We start from the raw sequence: 23,285 nt of genomic DNA on the forward strand, positions 1-23,285 counted from the left end.
GATATAAAGAGATGAAACAAATCCTCTTACCTAAGTTGTACCTGTTTATCTGCAGTCTTCTTTTCTCTAGATGCGTTCAAAGCGCTGAATTTTAAAGCTTGCCTGAGAGTATAGAAAAACGAAGGTGCAGAGCTGAATTTACACTCTGCATAGCACATTGCGGAGAGTACCGACAGCTGATTGGAGGGAAGGGACACACCCCCCCCCTCCCCTTGACACAGCTTACAGGAACACAGCTGGGGCTCTCAAAGACAGGCTGTGTGTTGGAGCTCCCTCCCCTGTCACCTTTTTATTTCTTGGTGTCAGGAAAGCTTGTGATTCATGGTGATAACCGAGAAAGGATGCAGCAGGCAAAAGTGACCCTTAGATCTCTGGATTGAGACAAGTACACACTATAGAGGGATGTGCTTTGTTCATAGAAAAAATGTGTAATGTACTGTGTGAAGCTTGGTGACAACAAGTCTGACCTGTAGTGAAATCCTGATTAATCACAACAATGGCCAGGTGGGCATGGAGTCACCTAGGCTGGTTTAACCACATGCCGACTAGCGCACGACAATGTACGTCAGCACGACTGGGCAAATGGGCATACAGGTACGTCCCCTTTAAATTACGGCTTTGTGGGCGTGCGCCCACCACGTACTTCGTTACCATTCCCACGGGTCTTGCGGACTCGATGTCCACCGGGGGCCCGCGATCGTGTCACAGAGCGGAAGAACGAGGAGATGCCTTTGTGAACAAGGCATTTCCCTGTTCTGCCTACTGACATGACGGGGACCTACTGCTCCCTGTGATCAGTGATCACTGTCATGTCAGTGGTAGCCCCCCCCAGTTAGAACACCTCCCTAGGACACACTTAACCCCTTGATAGCCCCCTGGTGTTTAACCCCATTCCCTGCCAGTGTCATTTACACAGTAATCAGTGCATTTTTATAGCACCGATCGCTATATAAATGTCGCTGGTCCTGAAAAATTGTCAAAAATGTCCGATGTGTCCGCCATAATGAGCTATGACTAAGCACTGTGTGTAGTGCGGAACGCGTCAGCTGTCTTGTTCTGCTGTTACATGCATTTTGGATTTCGTGTGTTTTTTTTTGGAATAAAAGGCTTTTTTGGAGTGCAGCTGTCCAGAACTAATTTCTATTCAGCGTCACGATAAAAATCGCAGATCGCCACTATTACTAATTAAAAAAAATAATAATAAAAATGCCACAAATCTATCCCCTATTTTGAAGACACTATAGCTTATGAGCAAACCAATCAATATACGCTTATTGCGATTTTATTTTAATTTTTTTTACCAAAAATATGTAGAAGAATACATATTGGCCTAAACTGAGAAAGAAATTCGTTTTTTATATATTTGTGGGGGATATTTATTATAGCAAAAAGCCAAAAATATTGCTTTTTTTTTTTTTTTTTTTTTTTAAATTGTCACTCTTTTTTTGTTTATAGCACAAAAAATAAAAACCGCAGACGTGATCAAATACCACCAAAAGAAAGCTTCATTTGTGGGGAAATAAAGGAAGTCAAATTTGTCTGGGTGCAATGCTGCACGGCTGTGCAATTGTCAGTTAAAGCGACGCAGTGCCGTACCGCAAAAAGTGCTCTGGTCAGGAAGGGGGTAAATCCTTCTGGGGCTGAAGTGGTTTAGTTTATGTTTCTGGTTACAGTTTGTATTGTTAGGGTAATATGATCAGAAGGGGGAGCCTCCTTCTCAAGTGTATAAAAGCCTGTATTCTTGTTCTAATAAACAGTTCTATTTCTGATGTACTCCAAGACTGGTGTTACCTGGTTCTTGGGGGTTACTATAGCCAGATCCATTGGTCTTGTGTTTCAGGACTTGGGAAGCAGCTTCTTGGTGGAAATACCCATCAGGGTGTCCGGAGTCCATCACAGATTCCTCTGTAGCACCAGTGTTGCATCGAATACTGTCCCCCGTCAGATAGTGTCTGCCCTGGACTGCGTTTGCTCAGTATGGGGGACAAGGAGACGCTGAAAGTCTCCGAAAATGAATGACACCTGTGCACTGAGTCCAGGTTCAAGCCCCACCATCCAAGTGGACATAGAGTTATGCCGCGTACACACGAGCAGATTGTCCGGCGTACTTAGTCCGCCGAAACGCATTTCAGCGGACAATTCGATCGTGTGTGGGCTTCAGCGGACTTTTCCAGCGTGAAGTCCGGCGGACTAAGAAAGTATTTTTGCACTCCAATCTTCCCATCGGACTTGGGTTTCAGCGGACAATACGTTCATCAGTATGCTAGTACGGCGGACTAAGAATGACGCATGCTCAGAAGCAAGTGCGAAAAAGGAAGCTATTGGCTACTGGCTATTGAACTTCCTTTTTCTAGTCCCGTCGTACGTGCTGTACGTCATCGCGCAAGCGAACGTGGGACTTTCTGTGTGTCCGTGTGTGGCCAAGTCCGATCGGTAGAAAGTCCGCCGGTTTATCCGCCAGATTGTATGTCGGACTAAGCCCTTGTACACACGGTCGGAGAATCCATCGGAATGTGTCCTATCGGACCGTGTCGTCGGATAATCCGACTGTGTGTGGTATGCATCGGACTGATTCCATCCGAATCTCCGTGGGACCCAATTTTCCAACATGTTGGAAATATTTTCCGACCAACTGGTCCGATCGGACATACTCCGATCATGTGTAGAGAATTTTGATCGGACGAAGTGCCACGCATGCTCAGATCAAATTCCTACATCAAAGCTATTGGCTACTAGCCTGAACGTAGTCCCATCGTAACGAAATAACGTCATCACGTTCTGAATGATCGGATTTTTCGCCAACTTGGCCCGACCGTGCGTATGCAACAGTTTCGGACAAAATCCGACGGATTTGGTTGTGGAAATCTCCGACCGTGTGTACAGGGGCTTAGTACGCCAGACAATTCGATCGCGTGTATGCGGCATTAGAATAAAAAATTCCTGAGAGAAGCGAGGCCGCGCCCGAAGCGCAGCGAGCGAAGCGAGCCTACGAGGGGCCCTGTTACTGTGTTATGTGCTGTTTTACATCATCTACCGTATGTGCACTTGCATGGTGGGGCTTGAACCTGGACTCAGGGCAGAAGGTACTATCAATTGCGCAGGTGCCATCCATCATCGGAGACTTTCGGCGTCTCCCTGTCCTCCGTACTGCGCCTGCGCAGTACAGGGTGGACACTATCCGATGGGGGGACAGTTCTGGGCAGAACACCGGCTCCTGCTCTCTCTGCAGCCGCCTGCTCTCCTCGTTTCTAGCACCAGCTTCATGTACTTCTGATGCTCAGGGATGGTGAGTTGGCAACCCCTTGATCCCAATCTGGGCTTGCTGACCTGCCATCCCAGAGCATGGGCATGAGCTTGACTTGTTTGAGGTCGCAAACCACATCAGAGGCCGGATTGACCACACCCACTATAACGGGAAGTGTCTGAAGAAGGACCCCCCCGACACACGATCAGCAGTCAGATCATGTTAAGGAGATATTTATTTAGAAGATTGCAAATGACTTTTAAAATGACATGAACACCTTAATGTTGATATATGATTGTAGCGATTGGGAAGTGTCCCTTTAATACATTGTTGGAGGATCTGGCGCATGGTTAGAGGTGCATTACATGGTATGTTATCTCTTACGGCGAAGGCCATGCAGCATTGCCGGTGAGCGGGGTGTGGGCTCTTGCTGCAGTGAGCGTGCATATTATTGCAGCGCGGTCTGCGGAGAAAGTGGCGATATTAATAAGGATTCTGGAGAGCGGACTGCAGTGACGACCTGTTACCATGGCAACCCCCCGCCGCTGCTCCCGTTTCCCTCCACACGAATGCACTTCCACAGATTCACACAGCATTTTAATTAGGCCCTCCGCTCGTCGGCATTAACACGTGGACGTTTTTTTCCTTTTAATGTGTCTGTCTGCTGGAGGAAGAATACTACAATGGATTAGGACAGACTTAATCTCTTATCCCGGGGATTTAGCATCTGTAGCCCTTGCCGGTCCGCAGGGACCTCGGCAATCCTGTAAAGGGATAATACAGGTTTGAATGTCACCACCGCTGTGTATAAAGAAACTTCCCTGGCAATAACATGATCATTCTAATGCCATTATTGTAGATGCAGCTTTTTCTGGGGGGGGGCTGGGCAGTAATGCGATTTTCCTGGGCCACTGTCACATCCATCATATCTGATCAGATATCGCCGTGCACCCCCCGCTCCTTGTCTGTTATCTGGAATATAATTCACCTCTTCCAGCTAAAATTTCATATTTTTTTTTACTACTTTCTCTATACAGTATGTACTACAGAATGAACAGGATGCATGTCATGTGATTCCGAGAGCAGGAAATGCTGCCCCCTAGAGGCCACTTCTCTCAACCTTCTTTGTAACTCGGAGGAACCAATATCTTAAAGCGGAACTTCAGTAATTTTTTTTCATCTTTCCATCTATTAAATCTTCTCCCCTTGTTGTTGTTTTAACTTTGGATAGTAAAGCATTTTTTTTTCTGCCAGTAAATTTATTTTTTAATCTTTTTAAAAAAAAAATTATCTTTTTTAAATCTTTTTTTTCTTTTAATTTTTGTCTTTTTTTATCATTTATATCGGAAAAAATAAAAACCGCAGAGGTGACTAAATAATACCAAAAGAAAGCTCTATTTGTGTGAAAAAAATGTATACAAATTGTGTTTAGGTACAGTGTCGCACGACCGAGCAATTACCACCTAAAGTAGCACAGTGCTGAATAGCAAAAAAAAATGACCTAGTCATAAAAGGGGGTAAATTCTTCCGAAGCTGAAGTGGTTAAAAAAAAAAATTGTCTCCATGCGATCCATAAACTAGTGTGATGTCTCGGGTTCCCTTGTGACTTCTTGCCTCTTCATTGTGTTCCAGGGACTGAAGAAACCGAACCTCGAAGAGATCAAGCACGCCCGCAATGCCGTCTTCAGCCCCTCCATGTTCGCCAGCTCTTTACAGGAGATCATGAATATGCAGAAGGAGAAGTACCCGGAGCGGCAGCTGCCCTGGGTGCAGACCCGGCTGTCCGAGGAGGTGCTGGCACTGAACGGAGATCAGACCGAGGGCATCTTCAGGTACGGCTCCAGCATTGACTTTATATACAGATATACTGTGGAAGGAAACTTGGGTGTAAGTGGTCAGAACTGAGGCCTTGCGGCACTGGAGCTTGGTTGTTATTTTCCACCCATGGAGTTTGCATGATCTTCTCATTCTTATGTTGGTCTCCTCTGGACTCACAAGTCTCTTTCCTGGGACGGGAGGGGGCATAATCACCTTCCTTTTTCTTTTTTTTTCCCCAAAAGTAATCACCTTATCTAAACTAAACCCAGATTATTATCATTATTATACATTTCTATAGCTCTGACATATACCGCAGTGCTGTACAGGGAACACTGAGCCAGTCATATCAGTCTCTGCACCAGAGGAGCTTACACTCTAATGTCCCCTCCCTCAGTCACACACTATTATTATTATACATATATATAGCTCTGACATATACCATAGTGCTGTACAGAGATCACTGAGCCAGTCACATCAGTCTCTGCACCAGAGGAGCTTACACTCTAATGTCCCCTCCCCCACACAGACACACACTATTATTATTATTATACATTTCTATAGCTCTGACATATACCGCAGCGCTGTACAGAGATCACTGACCCGGTCACATCAGTCTCTGCACCAAAGGAGCTTACACTCTAATGTCCCCTCCCCCAGTCACACACTATTATTATTATTATACATTTATATAGTTTTGACATTTGACTGGCTCAGTGTTCTCTGTACAGCACTGCGTTATATGTCAGAGCTATACAAATGTATAATAATAGCGTGTGACTGTGAGGGGGCATTAGAGTGTAAGCTCCTCTGGTGCAGGGACTGATGTGACTGGCTCAGTGATCTCTGTACAGCACTGTGGTATATGTCAGAGCTATATATATGTATGAGAGAAAAAAAAGAGAAAAAAAGAGAACTGCGCTAACCTCAAATGCCCAAAGTGAATGGAGTATGTGTATGTGCCAAACCCACGATATGAGTCTTAGTGTCTTATTGTCTCTAAGACCACCTCAAAAATATAATGCATACTATTATATGTACAAATAAATGAAATTAAATACAAAAAATGGGACACAAATACGTGTCAATAATGTGAATTACCCAAACGCAATACAGATTGTGTAGATCTCTGTGCATATACCCCTAAAATGAGAAAGTTATATTGTTTCCAATTTTTTACATAAAATAAATTGTCAAAAATTGTATATTCTGAGACACTCTATATAATGTCCATATATATTTCATAAAGAATATATACATAAGAAAATGTACAGATGAAACTTCAAAGAGTCCACAATTCAAATATATATATAGCAGCGCTCAATATGCAAAATCTTATTCAAAAGTTTGTTCATATGTGCTCTTGAAAGAATGGTGATAGAGTCCAAAACGTGAAGAGAAGAAAAGAGATCAAAGCCACTTTCCACCTGGCGTTTCTCCACCTTATGTGCTCTCCAAAAACGAACCCCCCAAAGGGGATGCACTCACCAGAAAATCAAGGATATATGAGCCTTCAATATACCAGACCACTGAATTCTTTAGTCAGATGGAAATCAAAGATATAGGAGCCTTCACAACTTTAAATTCTTTGGTCGCTTGATGTCACCATAATAGGGTGGTCCAAAGCACATAAAGGAAACAAGATCGTACTGACATAGCGTGATATTGTTTTAAAAAACCTTTATTATAGACCCCCCATACAAAATAGGCGTACCAAATATAATCAAACAATTCGCATAGAATAAGTGTACTGTGCCTGTGTTACTCGTGGTGAGCCCTTTCGGTTACCGCGAACGACCGTCCTGTACGCTCGGCTTACTTCCTGGTACCTTGGTGGGTTCACGATCGAGTCACTGGAACGCACACGAAACTTCCGGTGTGTGTTACGCCCTGACGCGTTTCGTCATTTCCGACTTCGTCTCGAGGGAGTAACACACCACACCGGAAGAAAATAGATATACCCATCGGGAACCAATGAGAACAAGTATTCGTTGAGAGTGACAAGGGCCACGATCCGCCCGGACTAACCTACTGTGATCTGGGTTTCTCGTCACTCTGCAGGCGCCATCCGATCGTAATCACTGACCCCCCCGATGCTTAGTTAAATAACATGCAATCCGATCTCATTAGACCCGATGTGTAGTTAAGTGACATACAATAAATACAATCTCGCAAATGCATATATGTACATCAGGATCATAATAAAACCAAGTTAAAAGGACCATGCTTATCAATATGCCAATAAACTAGTAAATAAAACCGTGATCCATTATATACGAATTTCTTATCATATAGATATATAATATCTTAAAATCTAAAAACATAGAAACCAATAAGTAAAAACATCCAACAATGCTTAATAAATATATCACGTTATATCCTATATCTACATGTATAGATATATGTGCCAATTAATGTCCTATATCTAGCTCCTAAGATGATTTAATTTTATTCTACATGGGGCATGCTTAATCAATGAAGTAAAAATTAACCCTTTTATAAAACGGGAAAATGCCAAAAATAAGAATAGATATAAAGATAAAATTAAAATAAAAATAAAAATAAAAATAAAAATAGAATGAAAAATAAAATAAAATAAAATAAAAAATAAAAAATAATGAATAATAAAATAAAAATAAAAATAAAAATAAAAATAAAAATAAAATAAAAATAAAAATAAAAATAAAAATAAAAAATAAATAAAAAATAAAAATAAAAATAAAAATAAAAATAAAAATAAAAATAAAATTAAAATAAAATGAAAAATAAAAATAAAAATAAAAATAAACAAAAATAATAAAATGATGATAAATAAAGCTGATAAAATCTATAAGAGACATTGGGTAAGAAGCTTAAGTGTCACTGATAAAACAGTTTATATCCAATTCAATGTTTAAACCCTTAGGATTTAAAACGTCAGTTAAAAATATCCAATGGGTTTCTTGTTTTGACAATTCACGGACTCTATTAATTCCCCTCCAATAGGGTTTAACCTGTTCAATCCCCCAAAAACGCAATTCAGTTGGATCTCTGTTGTGCTGAAGATTAAAATGCAGGGATACATTATGGTCTTTATAACCTATCTTAATGTTATGTATATGTTCTGCTATCCTAACTTTCAATTTCCTCTTCGTCCTCCCAATGTACATCAGGCCACATGGGCACATAAGGGCATACACAACATGAGTACTATTGCATGTAATGAATTGATTCAGGGTAAATTCTCTGTTGTTCGAGGTAGAAGTAAATTTAACAAGATTTCTAGTAGGGTTCCTAATTTCCCGACATGCTTTGCACTTACGACATGCAAAGAAACCATTTTTATCCCAGAATGTACGAGGAGGAGCCGGTGGATCTACAACTTTTTTTATTATTTTATCGCCGAAACTCGGCGCTTTCCGATAAATAAATTGTGGTCGGGTTGGTAGTACTGGATTGAGCTTTTTATCCAATAAAAGAACAGGCCAATGTTTTTTAAAAATATTTTCCACTTCTTTATACTGTATGTGGAAATTAGAGATAAAACCCCATTCTTTATTATTTATAGGGTTCGTTCTCTTGTCATCCACCGTCGACAACGGCCCTAGATGCTGTTCTTGCAGACATTCTGTTCTTGGAATCTGCCCCACATCCTCAACAATTTTTTGCATATCCTGGGGATTATATCCTCTGGCAATAAATTTATTACTCAGAACAGTGGCTTGAGATATATAGTTATCGAAATTGGTACAATTCCTGCGGACCCTCATAATTTGGCCCTTAGGAATATTTCGTAGCCAATTTGGATGATGTCCACTAGATATGGGCAGATAGCTGTTCCGGTCTGTTTTCTTAAAGAAAACCTTTGTTTCAAGTTTATCTCCCTTACGATATATAGTCACATCTAAGAAATTGATCTCATTTTTATTAGAATCTGAGGACAGAACAATATTGTGACTATTATTATTTAAATTGTTGAGAAAACTATCTAATTGGGCTTGGTTACCGTTCCAAATGAAGAACAGATCATCTATGTACCGTTTGTAAAAAAGTAATTCCACAGGTCTATTATTAAAAATAACCTTATCCTCCCACTCTGACATGAACAGGTTAGCTATGCTCGGTGCAAATTTTGCACCCATAGCTACCCCTCTTTTCTGTAGATAAAATTCTCCATTATACCAAAAATAATTGTGATTTAGACAAAAGTCCAAAGCATTTCTCAAAAAAACTTTCTGGGCATGTGGGAGATCATCCCTTTGACATAGTGCCCAGTTTAGTGCCAATAGAGCATCTTCGTGCTGAATAATGGAGTACAAGGATGATACATCCGCTGTTACCAAGAGGATATTATCTTTAGCTTTAAGGTCTACTACATCTATAAGGTTTAAAAAGCTTTTCGTATCCTTCAAATATGCCTTAGTGCAAGTAACGCTTTTTTGTAAAAAAGTGTCAAGATACTGGCCCAATCTAGATGAGACAGACCCTATGCTGTTTACTATAGGTCTTGCAGGGGGATTTTCTAAGTTTTTATGTACTTTAGGTAGAGTATACAGTGTGGGAATACGATTACTTAAAGGGAGCAAGTACTTTGCTTCTTTATTAGTGAGCACATTAGCCTTTTTCCCCAAATTCACCAACTTTTCCAGGTGATTCTGATAGGGGATAGTGGGATCCGTTTTCAATTTAACATAGGTTTGGTCATCAGATAGTAACGCCACTATTTGATTATGGTAGTATTCTTTAGTAAGGATTACAACACCTCCACCCTTGTCAGCTGGGCGGATTATGATATCTTTACGGTTCTCAAGTGATTTAATCCCGTCATTAATATGTTGATGGTGTGGTGTTCTGATTGGCTTCAATGTTTCAAGGTCTTTCAACACCAGGCCTTTGAAGACTTCAACCTGATGATTTGGATGGTTGGGGGGATTAAACAGAGATTTATTTTTTAATCCACTATTTATTGCCTTATTGCTATACACCTTAGGAATGTCTATCCGGGGATTGTTCCCCAAAAAATATTTTTTTATGTTTAGTTTCCGTATATATTTATGTATATCTATATATACGTCAAATTTATTTACAGGTTTCTTTATCCCACATTTTAAGCCCAAATTCAGAATGTTTTGTTCTTTGGGGGTTAATGTGACCTGTGCCAAATTAAAAATCCCTTCTACTCCGACTCGCGTCTTCTTTTGTTGGATCCTCCTGCCTGCTCTTTTACCTCTTGGTTTAAATCCTTTCGTATTGGTATCAGTTTGGTGTTTAGTGGTGGATGCTTTTTTGGTGATTGATTTTTCTGTAACTGATTTCCTCCTTCCCTCCTGTTCTCTGTGTTCCCGTATGGGATGTATCTTTGATGGGGATATGGAGGCTTCCCTCTGTACGGAAAAAAGCCCCGACCTCTCCAATGGTTCCCCCTGCCTCTCCCTAAAAAAGGAGGTTGAGGGTGGTAACCATAATTTTCATTTTGTTGATACAAGGGTTGATACCTATTTGAAGTGGTTATATTATAGGGACCCCTTCGTGGTGTGTTCAAGGTATGACCTTGATTATTATACTTATTATAAGTGGATATTTGAGGATGATTATCATGTTGACCTTGAGTATTTTTACCTCTAGATGTCTTAAATTTACCCTTATTTTGCTTCATAGGGGTAGAGGAATGAACCGGAGATTCAAAATAAGAACTTTTTTGAGGGTTCAATACTTGTGTAATTACCGGGATCTCGCGGGGTTTTTTATTCACCTGTTGTTGTGAGGGGAATGGTAAATCTACCTCTAAACCTTCATTCTCTTTATTAATTACTTGTTGTTGCCATGAGTATATTATATTACTTTTAAAATCATTCAGATCACGATGATATTTCTTAAGCTTCTTTTTCTGCGTGTCTTTATCTATTTTCTCAAGTTTTTTGTGTACCCTATCATTAAAATCCTTAATTTCTTGTGAGCCTTTAATAGGATCTAATTGTTCCTGTAAATTTTTAATTTTACTTTCAATGTTAAGCATTTTTCGTTTTTTTCTTTGTAGAACCAGCTGTTGTAACTTAAAACCTACCCCATTAAAAAAATCTAGCCACTCTTGCATTGATCCTGGATCGTTTAGACCATCCTGGGGGACAACGTCCCACCGTAAGCTCCTTAATATTATATTATCTTTGGCATATTGCTCTAAAATACATATGTCCCACCAAGCTCGCACCTGCTTTTCAAGTGCGTTACTCAGTGCGGACATTGCTCCACTATAATTAATTTCATTAAAAATCGGCTCAGAATTTACGAACAATGATTGAATATCAATGTTCCTGTTATTTAAAAATTGTAGTACATCCATAGCTGCTGAGATAATTGACCAAAGTCACTAAAGATATTCCAAGCCTGCGTGCTGGAAATTTATTGTCCCCACCTACTAACCGCACACTGCTCAGCGCTTGAGGAAAAGAAAAATGTAGCAAACTTTAGATTAAACTTTAGGATTGCTAAATGATTCAATCAAATAAACTAATAATAGTAATAGCTGCTGCTTGTTAGAAATAGCACTTCATAAAGAATATATACATAAGAAAATGTACAGATGAAACTTCAAAGAGTCCACAATTCAAATATATATATAGCAGCGCTCAATATGCAAAATCTTATTCAAAAGTTTGTTCATATGTGCTCTTGAAAGAATGGTGATAGAGTCCAAAACGTGAAGAGAAGAAAAGAGATCAAAGCCACTTTCCACCTGGCGTTTCTCCACCTTATGTGCTCTCCAAAAACGAACCCCCCAAAGGGGATGCACTCACCAGAAAATCAAGGATATATGAGCCTTCAATATACCAGACCACTGAATTCTTTAGTCAGATGGAAATCAAAGATATAGGAGCCTTCACAACTTTAAATTCTTTGGTCGCTTGATGTCACCATAATAGGGTGGTCCAAAGCACATAAAGGAAACAAGATCGTACTGACATAGCGTGATATTGTTTTAAAAAACCTTTATTATAGACCCCCCATACAAAATAGGCGTACGTCCGGGCGGATCGTGGCCCTTGTCACTCTCAACGAATACTTGTTCTCATTGGTTCCCGATGGGTATATCTATTTTCTTCCGGTGTGGTGTGTTACTCCCTCGAGACGAAGTCGGAAATGACGAAACGCGTCAGGGCGTAACACACACCGGAAGTTTCGTGTGCGTTCCAGTGACTCGATCGTGAACCCACCAAGGTACCAGGAAGTAAGCCGAGCGTACAGGACGGTCGTTCGCGGTAACCGAAGGGGCTCACCACGAGTAACACAGGCACAGTACACTTATTCTATGCGAATTGTTTGATTATATTTGGTACGCCTATTTTGTATGGGGGGTCTATAATAAAGGTTTTTTAAAACAATATCACGCTATGTCAGTACGATCTTGTTTCCTTTATGTGCTTTGGACCACCCTATTATGGTGACATCAAGCGACCAAAGAATTTAAAGTTGTGAAGGCTCCTATATCTTTGATTTCCATCTGACTAAAGAATTCAGTGGTCTGGTATATTGAAGGCTCATATATCCTTGATTTTCTGGTGAGTGCATCCCCTTTGGGGGGTTCGTTTTTGGAGAGCACATAAGGTGGAGAAACGCCAGGTGGAAAGTGGCTTTGATCTCTTTTCTTCTCTTCACGTTTTGGACTCTATCACCATTCTTTCAAGAGCACATATGAACAAACTTTTGAATAAGATTTTGCATATTGAGCGCTGCTATATATATATTTGAATTGTGGACTCTTTGAAGTTTCATCTGTACATTTTCTTATGTATATATTCTTTATGAAGTGCTATTTCTAACAAGCAGCAGCTATTACTATTATTAGTTTATTTGATTGAATCATTTAGCAATCCTAAAGTTTAATCTAAAGTTTGCTACATTTTTCTTTTCCTCAAGCGCTGAGCAGTGTGCGGTTAGTAGGTGGGGACAATAAATTTCCAGCACGCAGGCTTGGAATATCTTTAGTGACTTTGGTCAATTATCTCAGCAGCTATGGATGTACTACAATTTTTAAATAACAGGAACATTGATATTCAATCATTGTTCGTAAATTCTGAGCCGATTTTTAATGAAATTAATTATAGTGGAGCAATGTCCGCACTGAGTAACGCACTTGAAAAGCAGGTGCGAGCTTGGTGGGACATATGTATTTTAGAGCAATATGCCAAAGATAATATAATATTAAGGAGCTTACGGTGGGACGTTGTCCCCCAGGATGGTCTAAACGATCCAGGATCAATGCAAGAGTGGCTAGATTTTTTTAATGGGGTAGGTTTTAAGTTACAACAGCTGGTTCTACAAAGAAAAAAACGAAAAATGCTTAACATTGAAAGTAAAATTAAAAATTTACAGGAACAATTAGATCCTATTAAAGGCTCACAAGAAATTAAGGATTTTAATGATAGGGTACACAAAAAACTTGAGAAAATAGATAAAGACACGCAGAAAAAGAAGCTTAAGAAATATCATCGTGATCTGAATGATTTTAAAAGTAATATAATATACTCATGGCAACAACAAGTAATTAATAAAGAGAATGAAGGTTTAGAGGTAGATTTACCATTCCCCTCACAACAACAGGTGAATAAAAAACCCCGCGAGATCCCGGTAATTACACAAGTATTGAACCCTCAAAAAAGTTCTTATTTTGAATCTCCGGTTCATTCCTCTACCCCTATGAAGCAAAATAAGGGTAAATTTAAGACATCTAGAGGTAAAAATACTCAAGGTCAACATGATAATCATCCTCAAATATCCACTTATAATAAGTATAATAATCAAGGTCATACCTTGAACACACCACGAAGGGGTCCCTATAATATAACCACTTCAAATAGGTATCAACCCTTGTATCAACAAAATGAAAATTATGGTTACCACCCTCAACCTCCTTTTTTAGGGAGAGGCAGGGGGAACCATTGGAGAGGTCGGGGCTTTTTTCCGTACAGAGGGAAGCCTCCATATCCCCATCAAAGATACATCCCATACGGGAACACAGAGAACAGGAGGGAAGGAGGAAATCAGTTACAGAAAAATCAATCACCAAAAAAGCATCCACCACTAAACACCAAACTGATACCAATACGAAAGGATTTAAACCAAGAGGTAAAAGAGCAGGCAGGAGGATCCAACAAAAGAAGACGCGAGTCGGAGTAGAAGGGATTTTTAATTTGGCACAGGTCACATTAACCCCCAAAGAACAAAACATTCTGAATTTGGGCTTAAAATGTGGGATAAAGAAACCTGTAAATAAATTTGACGTATATATAGATATACATAAATATATACGGAAACTAAACATAAAAAAATATTTTTTGGGGAACAATCCCCGGATAGACATTCCTAAGGTGTATAGCAATAAGGCAATAAATAGTGGATTAAAAAATAAATCTCTGTTTAATCCCCCCAACCATCCAAATCATCAGGTTGAAGTCTTCAAAGGCCTGGTGTTGAAAGACCTTGAAACATTGAAGCCAATCAGAACACCACACCATCAACATATTAATGACGGGATTAAATCACTTGAGAACCGTAAAGATATCATAATCCGCCCAGCTGACAAGGGTGGAGGTGTTGTAATCCTTACTAAAGAATACTACCATAATCAAATAGTGGCGTTACTATCTGATGACCAAACCTATGTTAAATTGAAAACGGATCCCACTATCCCCTATCAGAATCACCTGGAAAAGTTGGTGAATTTGGGGAAAAAGGCTAATGTGCTCACTAATAAAGAAGCAAAGTACTTGCTCCCTTTAAGTAATCGTATTCCCACACTGTATACTCTACCTAAAGTACATAAAAACTTAGAAAATCCCCCTGCAAGACCTATAGTAAACAGCATAGGGTCTGTCTCATCTAGATTGGGCCAGTATCTTGACACTTTTTTACAAAAAAGCGTTACTTGCACTAAGGCATATTTGAAGGATACGAAAAGCTTTTTAAACCTTATAGATGTAGTAGACCTTAAAGCTAAAGATAATATCCTCTTGGTAACAGCGGATGTATCATCCTTGTACTCCATTATTCAGCACGAAGATGCTCTATTGGCACTAAACTGGGCACTATGTCAAAGGGATGATCTCCCACATGCCCAGAAAGTTTTTTTGAGAAATGCTTTGGACTTTTGTCTAAATCACAATTATTTTTGGTATAATGGAGAATTTTATCTACAGAAAAGAGGGGTAGCTATGGGTGCAAAATTTGCACCGAGCATAGCTAACCTGTTCATGTCAGAGTGGGAGGATAAGGTTATTTTTAATAATAGACCTGTGGAATTACTTTTTTACAAACGGTACATAGATGATCTGTTCTTCATTTGGAACGGTAACCAAGCCCAATTAGATAGTTTTCTCAACAATTTAAATAATAATAGTCACAATATTGTTCTGTCCTCAGATTCTAATAAAAATGAGATCAATTTCTTAGATGTGACTATATATCGTAAGGGAGATAAACTTGAAACAAAGGTTTTCTTTAAGAAAACAGACCGGAACAGCTATCTGCCCATATCTAGTGGACATCATCCAAATTGGCTACGAAATATTCCTAAGGGCCAAATTATGAGGGTCCGCAGGAATTGTACCAATTTCGATAACTATATATCTCAAGCCACTGTTCTGAGTAATAAATTTATTGCCAGAGGATATAATCCCCAGGATATGCAAAAAATTGTTGAGGATGTGGGGCAGATTCCAAGAACAGAATGTCTGCAAGAACAGCATCTAGGGCCGTTGTCGACGGTGGATGACAAGAGAACGAACCCTATAAATAATAAAGAATGGGGTTTTATCTCTAATTTCCACATACAGTATAAAGAAGTGGAAAATATTTTTAAAAAACATTGGCCTGTTCTTTTATTGGATAAAAAGCTCAATCCAGTACTACCAACCCGACCACAATTTATTTATCGGAAAGCGCCGAGTTTCGGCGATAAAATAATAAAAAAAGTTGTAGATCCACCGGCTCCTCCTCGTACATTCTGGGATAAAAATGGTTTCTTTGCATGTCGTAAGTGCAAAGCATGTCGGGAAATTAGGAACCCTACTAGAAATCTTGTTAAATTTACTTCTACCTCGAACAACAGAGAATTTACCCTGAATCAATTCATTACATGCAATAGTACTCATGTTGTGTATGCCCTTATGTGCCCATGTGGCCTGATGTACATTGGGAGGACGAAGAGGAAATTGAAAGTTAGGATAGCAGAACATATACATAACATTAAGATAGGTTATAAAGACCATAATGTATCCCTGCATTTTAATCTTCAGCACAACAGAGATCCAACTGAATTGCGTTTTTGGGGGATTGAACAGGTTAAACCCTATTGGAGGGGAATTAATAGAGTCCGTGAATTGTCAAAACAAGAAACCCATTGGATATTTTTAACTGACGTTTTAAATCCTAAGGGTTTAAACATTGAATTGGATATAAACTGTTTTATCAGTGACACTTAAGCTTCTTACCCAATGTCTCTTATAGATTTTATCAGCTTTATTTATCATCATTTTATTATTTTTGTTTATTTTTATTTTTATTTTTATTTTTCATTTTATTTTAATTTTATTTTTATTTTTATTTTTATTTTTATTTTTATTTTTTATTTATTTTTTATTTTTATTTTTATTTTTATTTTTATTTTTATTTTTATTTTATTATTCATTATTTTTTATTTTTTATTTTATTTTATTTTATTTTTCATTCTATTTTTATTTTTATTTTTATTTTTATTTTTATTTTAATTTTATCTTTATATCTATTCTTATTTTTGGCATTTTCCCGTTTTATAAAAGGGTTAATTTTTACTTCATTGATTAAGCATGCCCCATGTAGAATAAAATTAAATCATCTTAGGAGCTAGATATAGGACATTAATTGGCACATATATCTATACATGTAGATATAGGATATAACGTGATATATTTATTAAGCATTGTTGGATGTTTTTACTTATTGGTTTCTATGTTTTTAGATTTTAAGATATTATATATCTATATGATAAGAAATTCGTATATAATGGATCACGGTTTTATTTACTAGTTTATTGGCATATTGATAAGCATGGTCCTTTTAACTTGGTTTTATTATGATCCTGATGTACATATATGCATTTGCGAGATTGTATTTATTGTATGTCACTTAACTACACATCGGGTCTAATGAGATCGGATTGCATGTTATTTAACTAAGCATCGGGGGGGTCAGTGATTACGATCGGATGGCGCCTGCAGAGTGACGAGAAACCCAGATCACAGTAGGTTAGTCCGGGCGGATCGTGGCCCTTGTCACTCTCAACGAATACTTGTTCTCATTGGTTCCCGATGGGTATATCTATTTTCTTCCGGTGTGGTGTGTTACTCCCTCGAGACGAAGTCGGAAATGACGAAACGCGTCAGGGCGTAACACACACCGGAAGTTTCGTGTGCGTTCCAGTGACTCGATCGTGAACCCACCAAGGTACCAGGAAGTAAGCCGAGCGTACAGGACGGTCGTTCGCGGTAACCGAAGGGGCTCACCACGAGTAACACAGGCACAGTACACTTATTCTATGCGAATTGTTTGATTATATTTGGTACGCCTATTTTGTATGGGGGGTCTATAATAAAGGTTTTTTAAAACAATATCACGCTATGTCAGTACGATCTTGTTTCCTTTATGTGCTTTGGACCACCCTATTATGGTGACATCAAGCGACCAAAGAATTTAAAGTTGTGAAGGCTCCTATATCTTTGATTTCCATCTGACTAAAGAATTCAGTGGTCTGGTATATTGAAGGCTCATATATCCTTGATTTTCTGGTGAGTGCATCCCCTTTGGGGGGTTCGTTTTTGGAGAGCACATAAGGTGGAGAAACGCCAGGTGGAAAGTGGCTTTGATCTCTTTTCTTCTCTTCACGTTTTGGACTCTATCACCATTCTTTCAAGAGCACATATGAACAAACTTTTGAATAAGATTTTGCATATTGAGCGCTGCTATATATATATTTGAATTGTGGACTCTTTGAAGTTTCATCTGTACATTTTCTTATGTATATATTCTTTATGAAGTGCTATTTCTAACAAGCAGCAGCTATTACTATTATTAGTTTATTTGATTGAATCATTTAGCAATCCTAAAGTTTAATCTAAAGTTTGCTACATTTTTCTTTTCCTCAAGCGCTGAGCAGTGTGCGGTTAGTAGGTGGGGACAATAAATTTCCAGCACGCAGGCTTGGAATATAATGTCCATATAGTTGTAAACCAAAATATTATAAAATGTCCATATGGTAAATAACACCGGTGAAGAAAAACTTCGTGTAAGAGCTGGATTAGAAGTGTACAAATTTAAAATCTTCTCCAGAAATATAATGTGCTTTTCCCATCGCCGAATGAATGAATTGGCTCCTTACCAGATCCAAGCGACCCCCGTTACAGAGGGTCACCACAGGCAAAAACAATCAAAGGATATCCGGGTAACGTTTCCCCCTCAGGCGATCCCGAATCCTTCACGCAATAGGGCTGTGGCTGTTGCTCCAAATGTCACTCCCAACTCAACGTGGTATCACATAGGGAAAAACAGGCTCCAGATAGTGTAAAACCAATGATTTTAATTTGCAAAAAACGAACGTATACACTTACATAAAAGACTTTAAAAACAGGTTCAAAACAGAGGCGTGCACCGGCCGGACACACGCCAATGCAGAGACCAACCCGTCCTTCCTGGTCTGAAAAGAACGAACACGACTGGGGTGACGTCGACACGTTCGCACCGCCCTACGCGTTTCGTAATAATTTACGTCGTCCAGTTTTGACATTTGACTGGCTCAGTGTTCTCTGTACAGCACTGCGGTATATGTCAGAGCTATAGAAATGTATAATAATAGCGTGTGACTGTGAGGGGACATTAGAGTGTAAGCTCCTTTGGTGCAGGGACTGATGTTACTGGCTCAGTGTTCTCTGTACAGCACTGCGGTATATGTCAGAGCTATAGAAATGTATAATAATAATAGTGTGTGTCTGTGTGGGGGAGGGGACATTAGAGTGTAAGCTCCTCTGGTGCAGAGACTGATGTGACTGGCTCAGTGATCTCTGTACAGCACTGCGGTGTATGTCAGAGCTATATATATGTATAATAATAATAGTGTGTGACTGTGGGGGGGACATTAGAGTGTAAGCTCCTCTGGTACAGAGACTGATGTGACTGGCTCAGTGTTCTCTGTACAGCACTGCGGTATATGTCAGCACTATAGAAATGTTTCCCTGTACAGGCATACCCCACTTTTAAGTACACAATGGGGTTTATTTACTAAAGCTGGAAAGTGCAAAATCAGGCTCACTTCTGCATAGAAACTTCTCTCATATATATGTGTAAAAAAGAATCACTAACAAAGCAAAAAAAAAAAAAAAGGTTTAATTTGCTTGTTGTTTATAAAATAGACGTGAACAAAAGAAAAAAAGCCGGAAAATAATAATTAAATGGAGGAGAGTAGGGAGTAATCAGTAAGGCTGATTAGAGTAAATTACCGTATTTATCGGCGTATAACACGCACAGGTGTATAACACGCACATTCATTTTAAGAGGGAAGTTTCAGGCAAAAACTAAAATTTTTGTATTGGCGTATAACACACACACGCTATTTGCACCCGATTTTCATGATGAAAAAGTGAGTGTTATACGCCAATAAATACTGTAAGTGTTTTTAAGGAGTTAAAACAGAGGAACATTTCTTCATCCCTTTGATCTGCAGATGAAGAAACAGAAAGATACAAAAAGAAACAATGTTTCTTTTTATTTTAATGTTTCAGGGCTGAGCAATTTTATTAATAAACATTGCCGGTAATGTGTTGAATACTGTCCCCCATCGGATAGTGTCCACCCTGTACTGCGCTTGCGCAGTACGGAGGACAAGGAGCTTCCGAAAGTCTCAGAAGATGAATGGCGCCTGCGGTTCAAGCACTCACAACGGCAGCCTCGGATTGCAGTGCATGTCGGGAATCCTAGTACCCCATACACACGGTCGGACATTTCCGACCACAAAATCCGTCGGATTTTTTCCGACGGATTTTGGGCCAAACTTGTCTTGCATACACGCAAGTTGTCGGAAAATCCGATCGCTCTGAGCGAGGTGACGTCAAACACGTACGTCGGGAGTATAAACGGGGCCAGTAGCCAATAGCTTTCGTCTCTTCGTTTATTCTGAGCATGCGTGCCACTTTGTCTACACACGATCGGAATTTAAACGTTCGGATAATGTTGTCGGAAAATTTTAGCTCCCGCTCTCAAACTTTTTGCGTCGGAAAATCCGACGCAAAAAGTCCGATAGGGCCCACACACGATCGGATTTTCCGACAACATTATCCGATCTGACTTTTTCCGTTGGAATTTCCGACCGTGTGTATGGGGCATAACTGTTATGTTTATCTACAGAAATATAAGTGAAGTAGAACACAGAGCGTGTGTCATTTATATGTGTGGTGAAGACTATAATCAATCTCACCTGCCCTAACACACGCTCTTTCAGTCTAATGGTATAATGCATGTTACTTAACCCACGTCTCCCCCCACATTTCCCCAGTAAACATACGTGACCACAGCTTACGTCCTCATCTCAGCACGACTGCCTGCTGAGCAGTGCACTGGATTTTTTATTCACACACACAAAGGAAGTCACAAACGGGAAGCCCTGGCCCCAACAGCCAATCGCTTCCTCCACAGGATATGAAAACACACAGGAAACAGACCGGACCATTTTGCTGGTCAAAGACCAGACCACTTTTTGCGATTTGGCACTGCGTCGCTTTAACTGACAATTGCGCAGTCGTGCGACGTGGCTCCCAAACAAAATTGACGTCCTTTTTTTCCCACAAATAGAGCTTTCTTTTGGTGGTATTTGGTCACCCCTGTGGTTTTTATTCTTTGCGCTATAAACAAAAATAGAGCGACAATTTTGAAAAAAACTCATTATTTTTTACTTTATGTTATAATAAATATCCCCCATAAATATATTTAAAAAAAAATTTTCTCTCAGTTTAGGCGATACGTATTCTTCTACATATTTTTGGTAAAAAAAATCGCAATAAGCGATTATTGATTGGTTTGCGCAAAAGTGATAGCGTTTACAAAATAAGGGATAGTTTTATGGCATTTTTATTATTTTTTTTTTACTAGTAATGGCGGCGATCAGCGATTTTTATTGTGACTGCGACATTATGGCGGACACATCAGACATTTTTGACACATTTTTGGGACCATTGTCATTTATACAGCAATCACTGCTATATAAATGCAGTGATTCCTGTGTAAATGACACTGGCAGTGAAGGGGTTAACCAGTGGGTGGCAGTGTAGGGGTTAAGTGTTCCTAGGGGTGTGTTACTAACTGTTGGGGGCTGGGCTTTAATTTAGTGAACACTGATCTCTGCTCCAATCACATGGAGCAGAGATCAGCATCACTAGTTGCTAGGCAGAATAGAGAAATGCTGTTTACAACGGCATTTCTTCATTCGGCCGCTCCGTGAGACGATCGCGGGTATGCCCGCGGCGATCGAGTCCGCGGGTCCCGCGACCGGACTCACAGGGGGTCCCGACCAGCGTGGGAGCGCACCGCCGGTGGCACGCTCCCGATGGCAGGGCGGCAAATTTAAAGGGACGTCCAGGTACGCCCATTTGCCTGCCCATGCCATTCTGCCGACGTACATCGGTGTGCGCTGGTCGGCAACTGGTTAAAATACATCTTCATAAAATTTCCACAACACTATGTATCAGTAATATAATGATGAGTTGTCGGGTTTGACTGTAATGAGTGAATCCGCTGAGCCAGCGCCATGAATGTGTTTGTCCTTGCAGGGTCCCCGGCGACATTGATGAAGTGAATGCGCTGAAGCTGCAGGTTGATCAGTGGAAGATCCCCACCGGACTGGAAGACCCGCACGTTCCAGGTAGGAATGAGGAGCAATCACACCGGGGATGGTGGTAGTTGCAATTCAACGATTCACTAAAGGGTCTAAAGCATTGATTCTCAACCAGGGTTCCTCCAGAGGTTGTAGGGGTTCCTTCAGCATTGGGCCATTTCTGCCTCTCGGATAAGTTCCCACAGACACCATTGATCTTTTTAGCTCTCTGTAAGGAGGTAATTCTTCCCAATGACCACAAGTGTAAGGAACATTCTTCCCACTGACCATCACACTAATGTATCAGGAGTTGTAGATTTCTAATTTTTAGCAGGGGGTTCCCCGAGACTGGAGAAATTTTTCAAGGGTTCCTCAGTGTTGAAAAGGTTGAAATTAGCGCACCAATCTTCAGCCATGTGTCCCTGTGAATAATCCTGTTGCACGGTCTGCTAATCTCTACGTATTGACCCATATACAAGTGCCTTGCCCTTTACTTCGGGCCTTCAACCTCTGTGGATATCTCCAAATATATCTCCAGATGTATCATCAGATATACCAGCCACAGCTTGGAAACTAATATAAACAATGGGCGCATATATAAAAAGCTACCCGGACATAATGGTTACTCTTTTCCCCTTTGAGGAAGTCACGAGGACGTGACGAAACATGTCAGGGCCAGAGCTACCCTAAAATAGTAAGCCACCACGATTGTTTGCTAAATATTCAGCAGAGGAACGCCGTCTGTGAAGGAAAGTTCTCCTGATTTATAGTTCTGTACTTCCCCACTGAATAATATCATTAAGCAGATTTCAGCGATATTGATTCCTCATCTGTCGCTCCTCCTCATGAAGTGACATGAGTGTTCAGTCGCTTTCTGCTCAGAACAGATTTAGGGAACCTGTCATAGCACAGACAGTACTGGTTGCATTAACTAACTGCAGTAAAGAGAAGTAAGGTCAACAGGCGGCCTATCTTGTGTGGCAGAGCTGTGTAAGTTTAAGAACTGGACGGACATACAAATCCTTTGGTAAAGTAGCTCCAGAATAGGTATTTCTTCTGTGTATTTAGCCTATTGCCTGCTGTTCAGTTTTATTAATAGGCATTTCTGGCGTTATACACTCAGTACCCATACAAGGAGTACAGGGCCAGGAACAATACTTGGGTATTTTGTGGCATCCAAATGATGGTCAGTTGGTGTTAGGGCAATTTATATGTGCCAAGAAAAAATTCCCTGCATATCAGACCACCAGACTTCTGACCATGTACAGTCTATTGTCTAAAGTATTGGGACACTTGGACCTTGCTTTGTGCACTGGTCCAAATCATTTGGTGGAGGGGGGGTTATGGGGTGGGGTTGTT

General features: G+C 39.9%; 1 protein-coding gene across 1 annotated transcript in view; it reads left to right on the forward strand.

The window, feature by feature from the left end:
• The window catches only part of ARHGAP39 (Rho GTPase activating protein 39), a 311,135-nt gene that overhangs the window by 250,906 nt on the left and 36,944 nt on the right, over nt 1–23,285 (forward strand). The window contains 2 exon segments of the mRNA XM_077493504.1: nt 4,877–5,076; nt 21,883–21,974. Of these exon segments, the coding sequence (XP_077349630.1) occupies nt 4,877–5,076; nt 21,883–21,974 (292 nt within the window).

The sequence above is a fragment of the Lithobates pipiens genome, unplaced genomic scaffold (assembly GCF_037356315.1).
Source record: "Lithobates pipiens isolate NorthernLeopardFrog02 unplaced genomic scaffold, aLitPip1_a1.2 Scaffold_19, whole genome shotgun sequence".
NCBI classification, from domain to species: domain Eukaryota; kingdom Metazoa; phylum Chordata; class Amphibia; order Anura; family Ranidae; genus Lithobates; species Lithobates pipiens.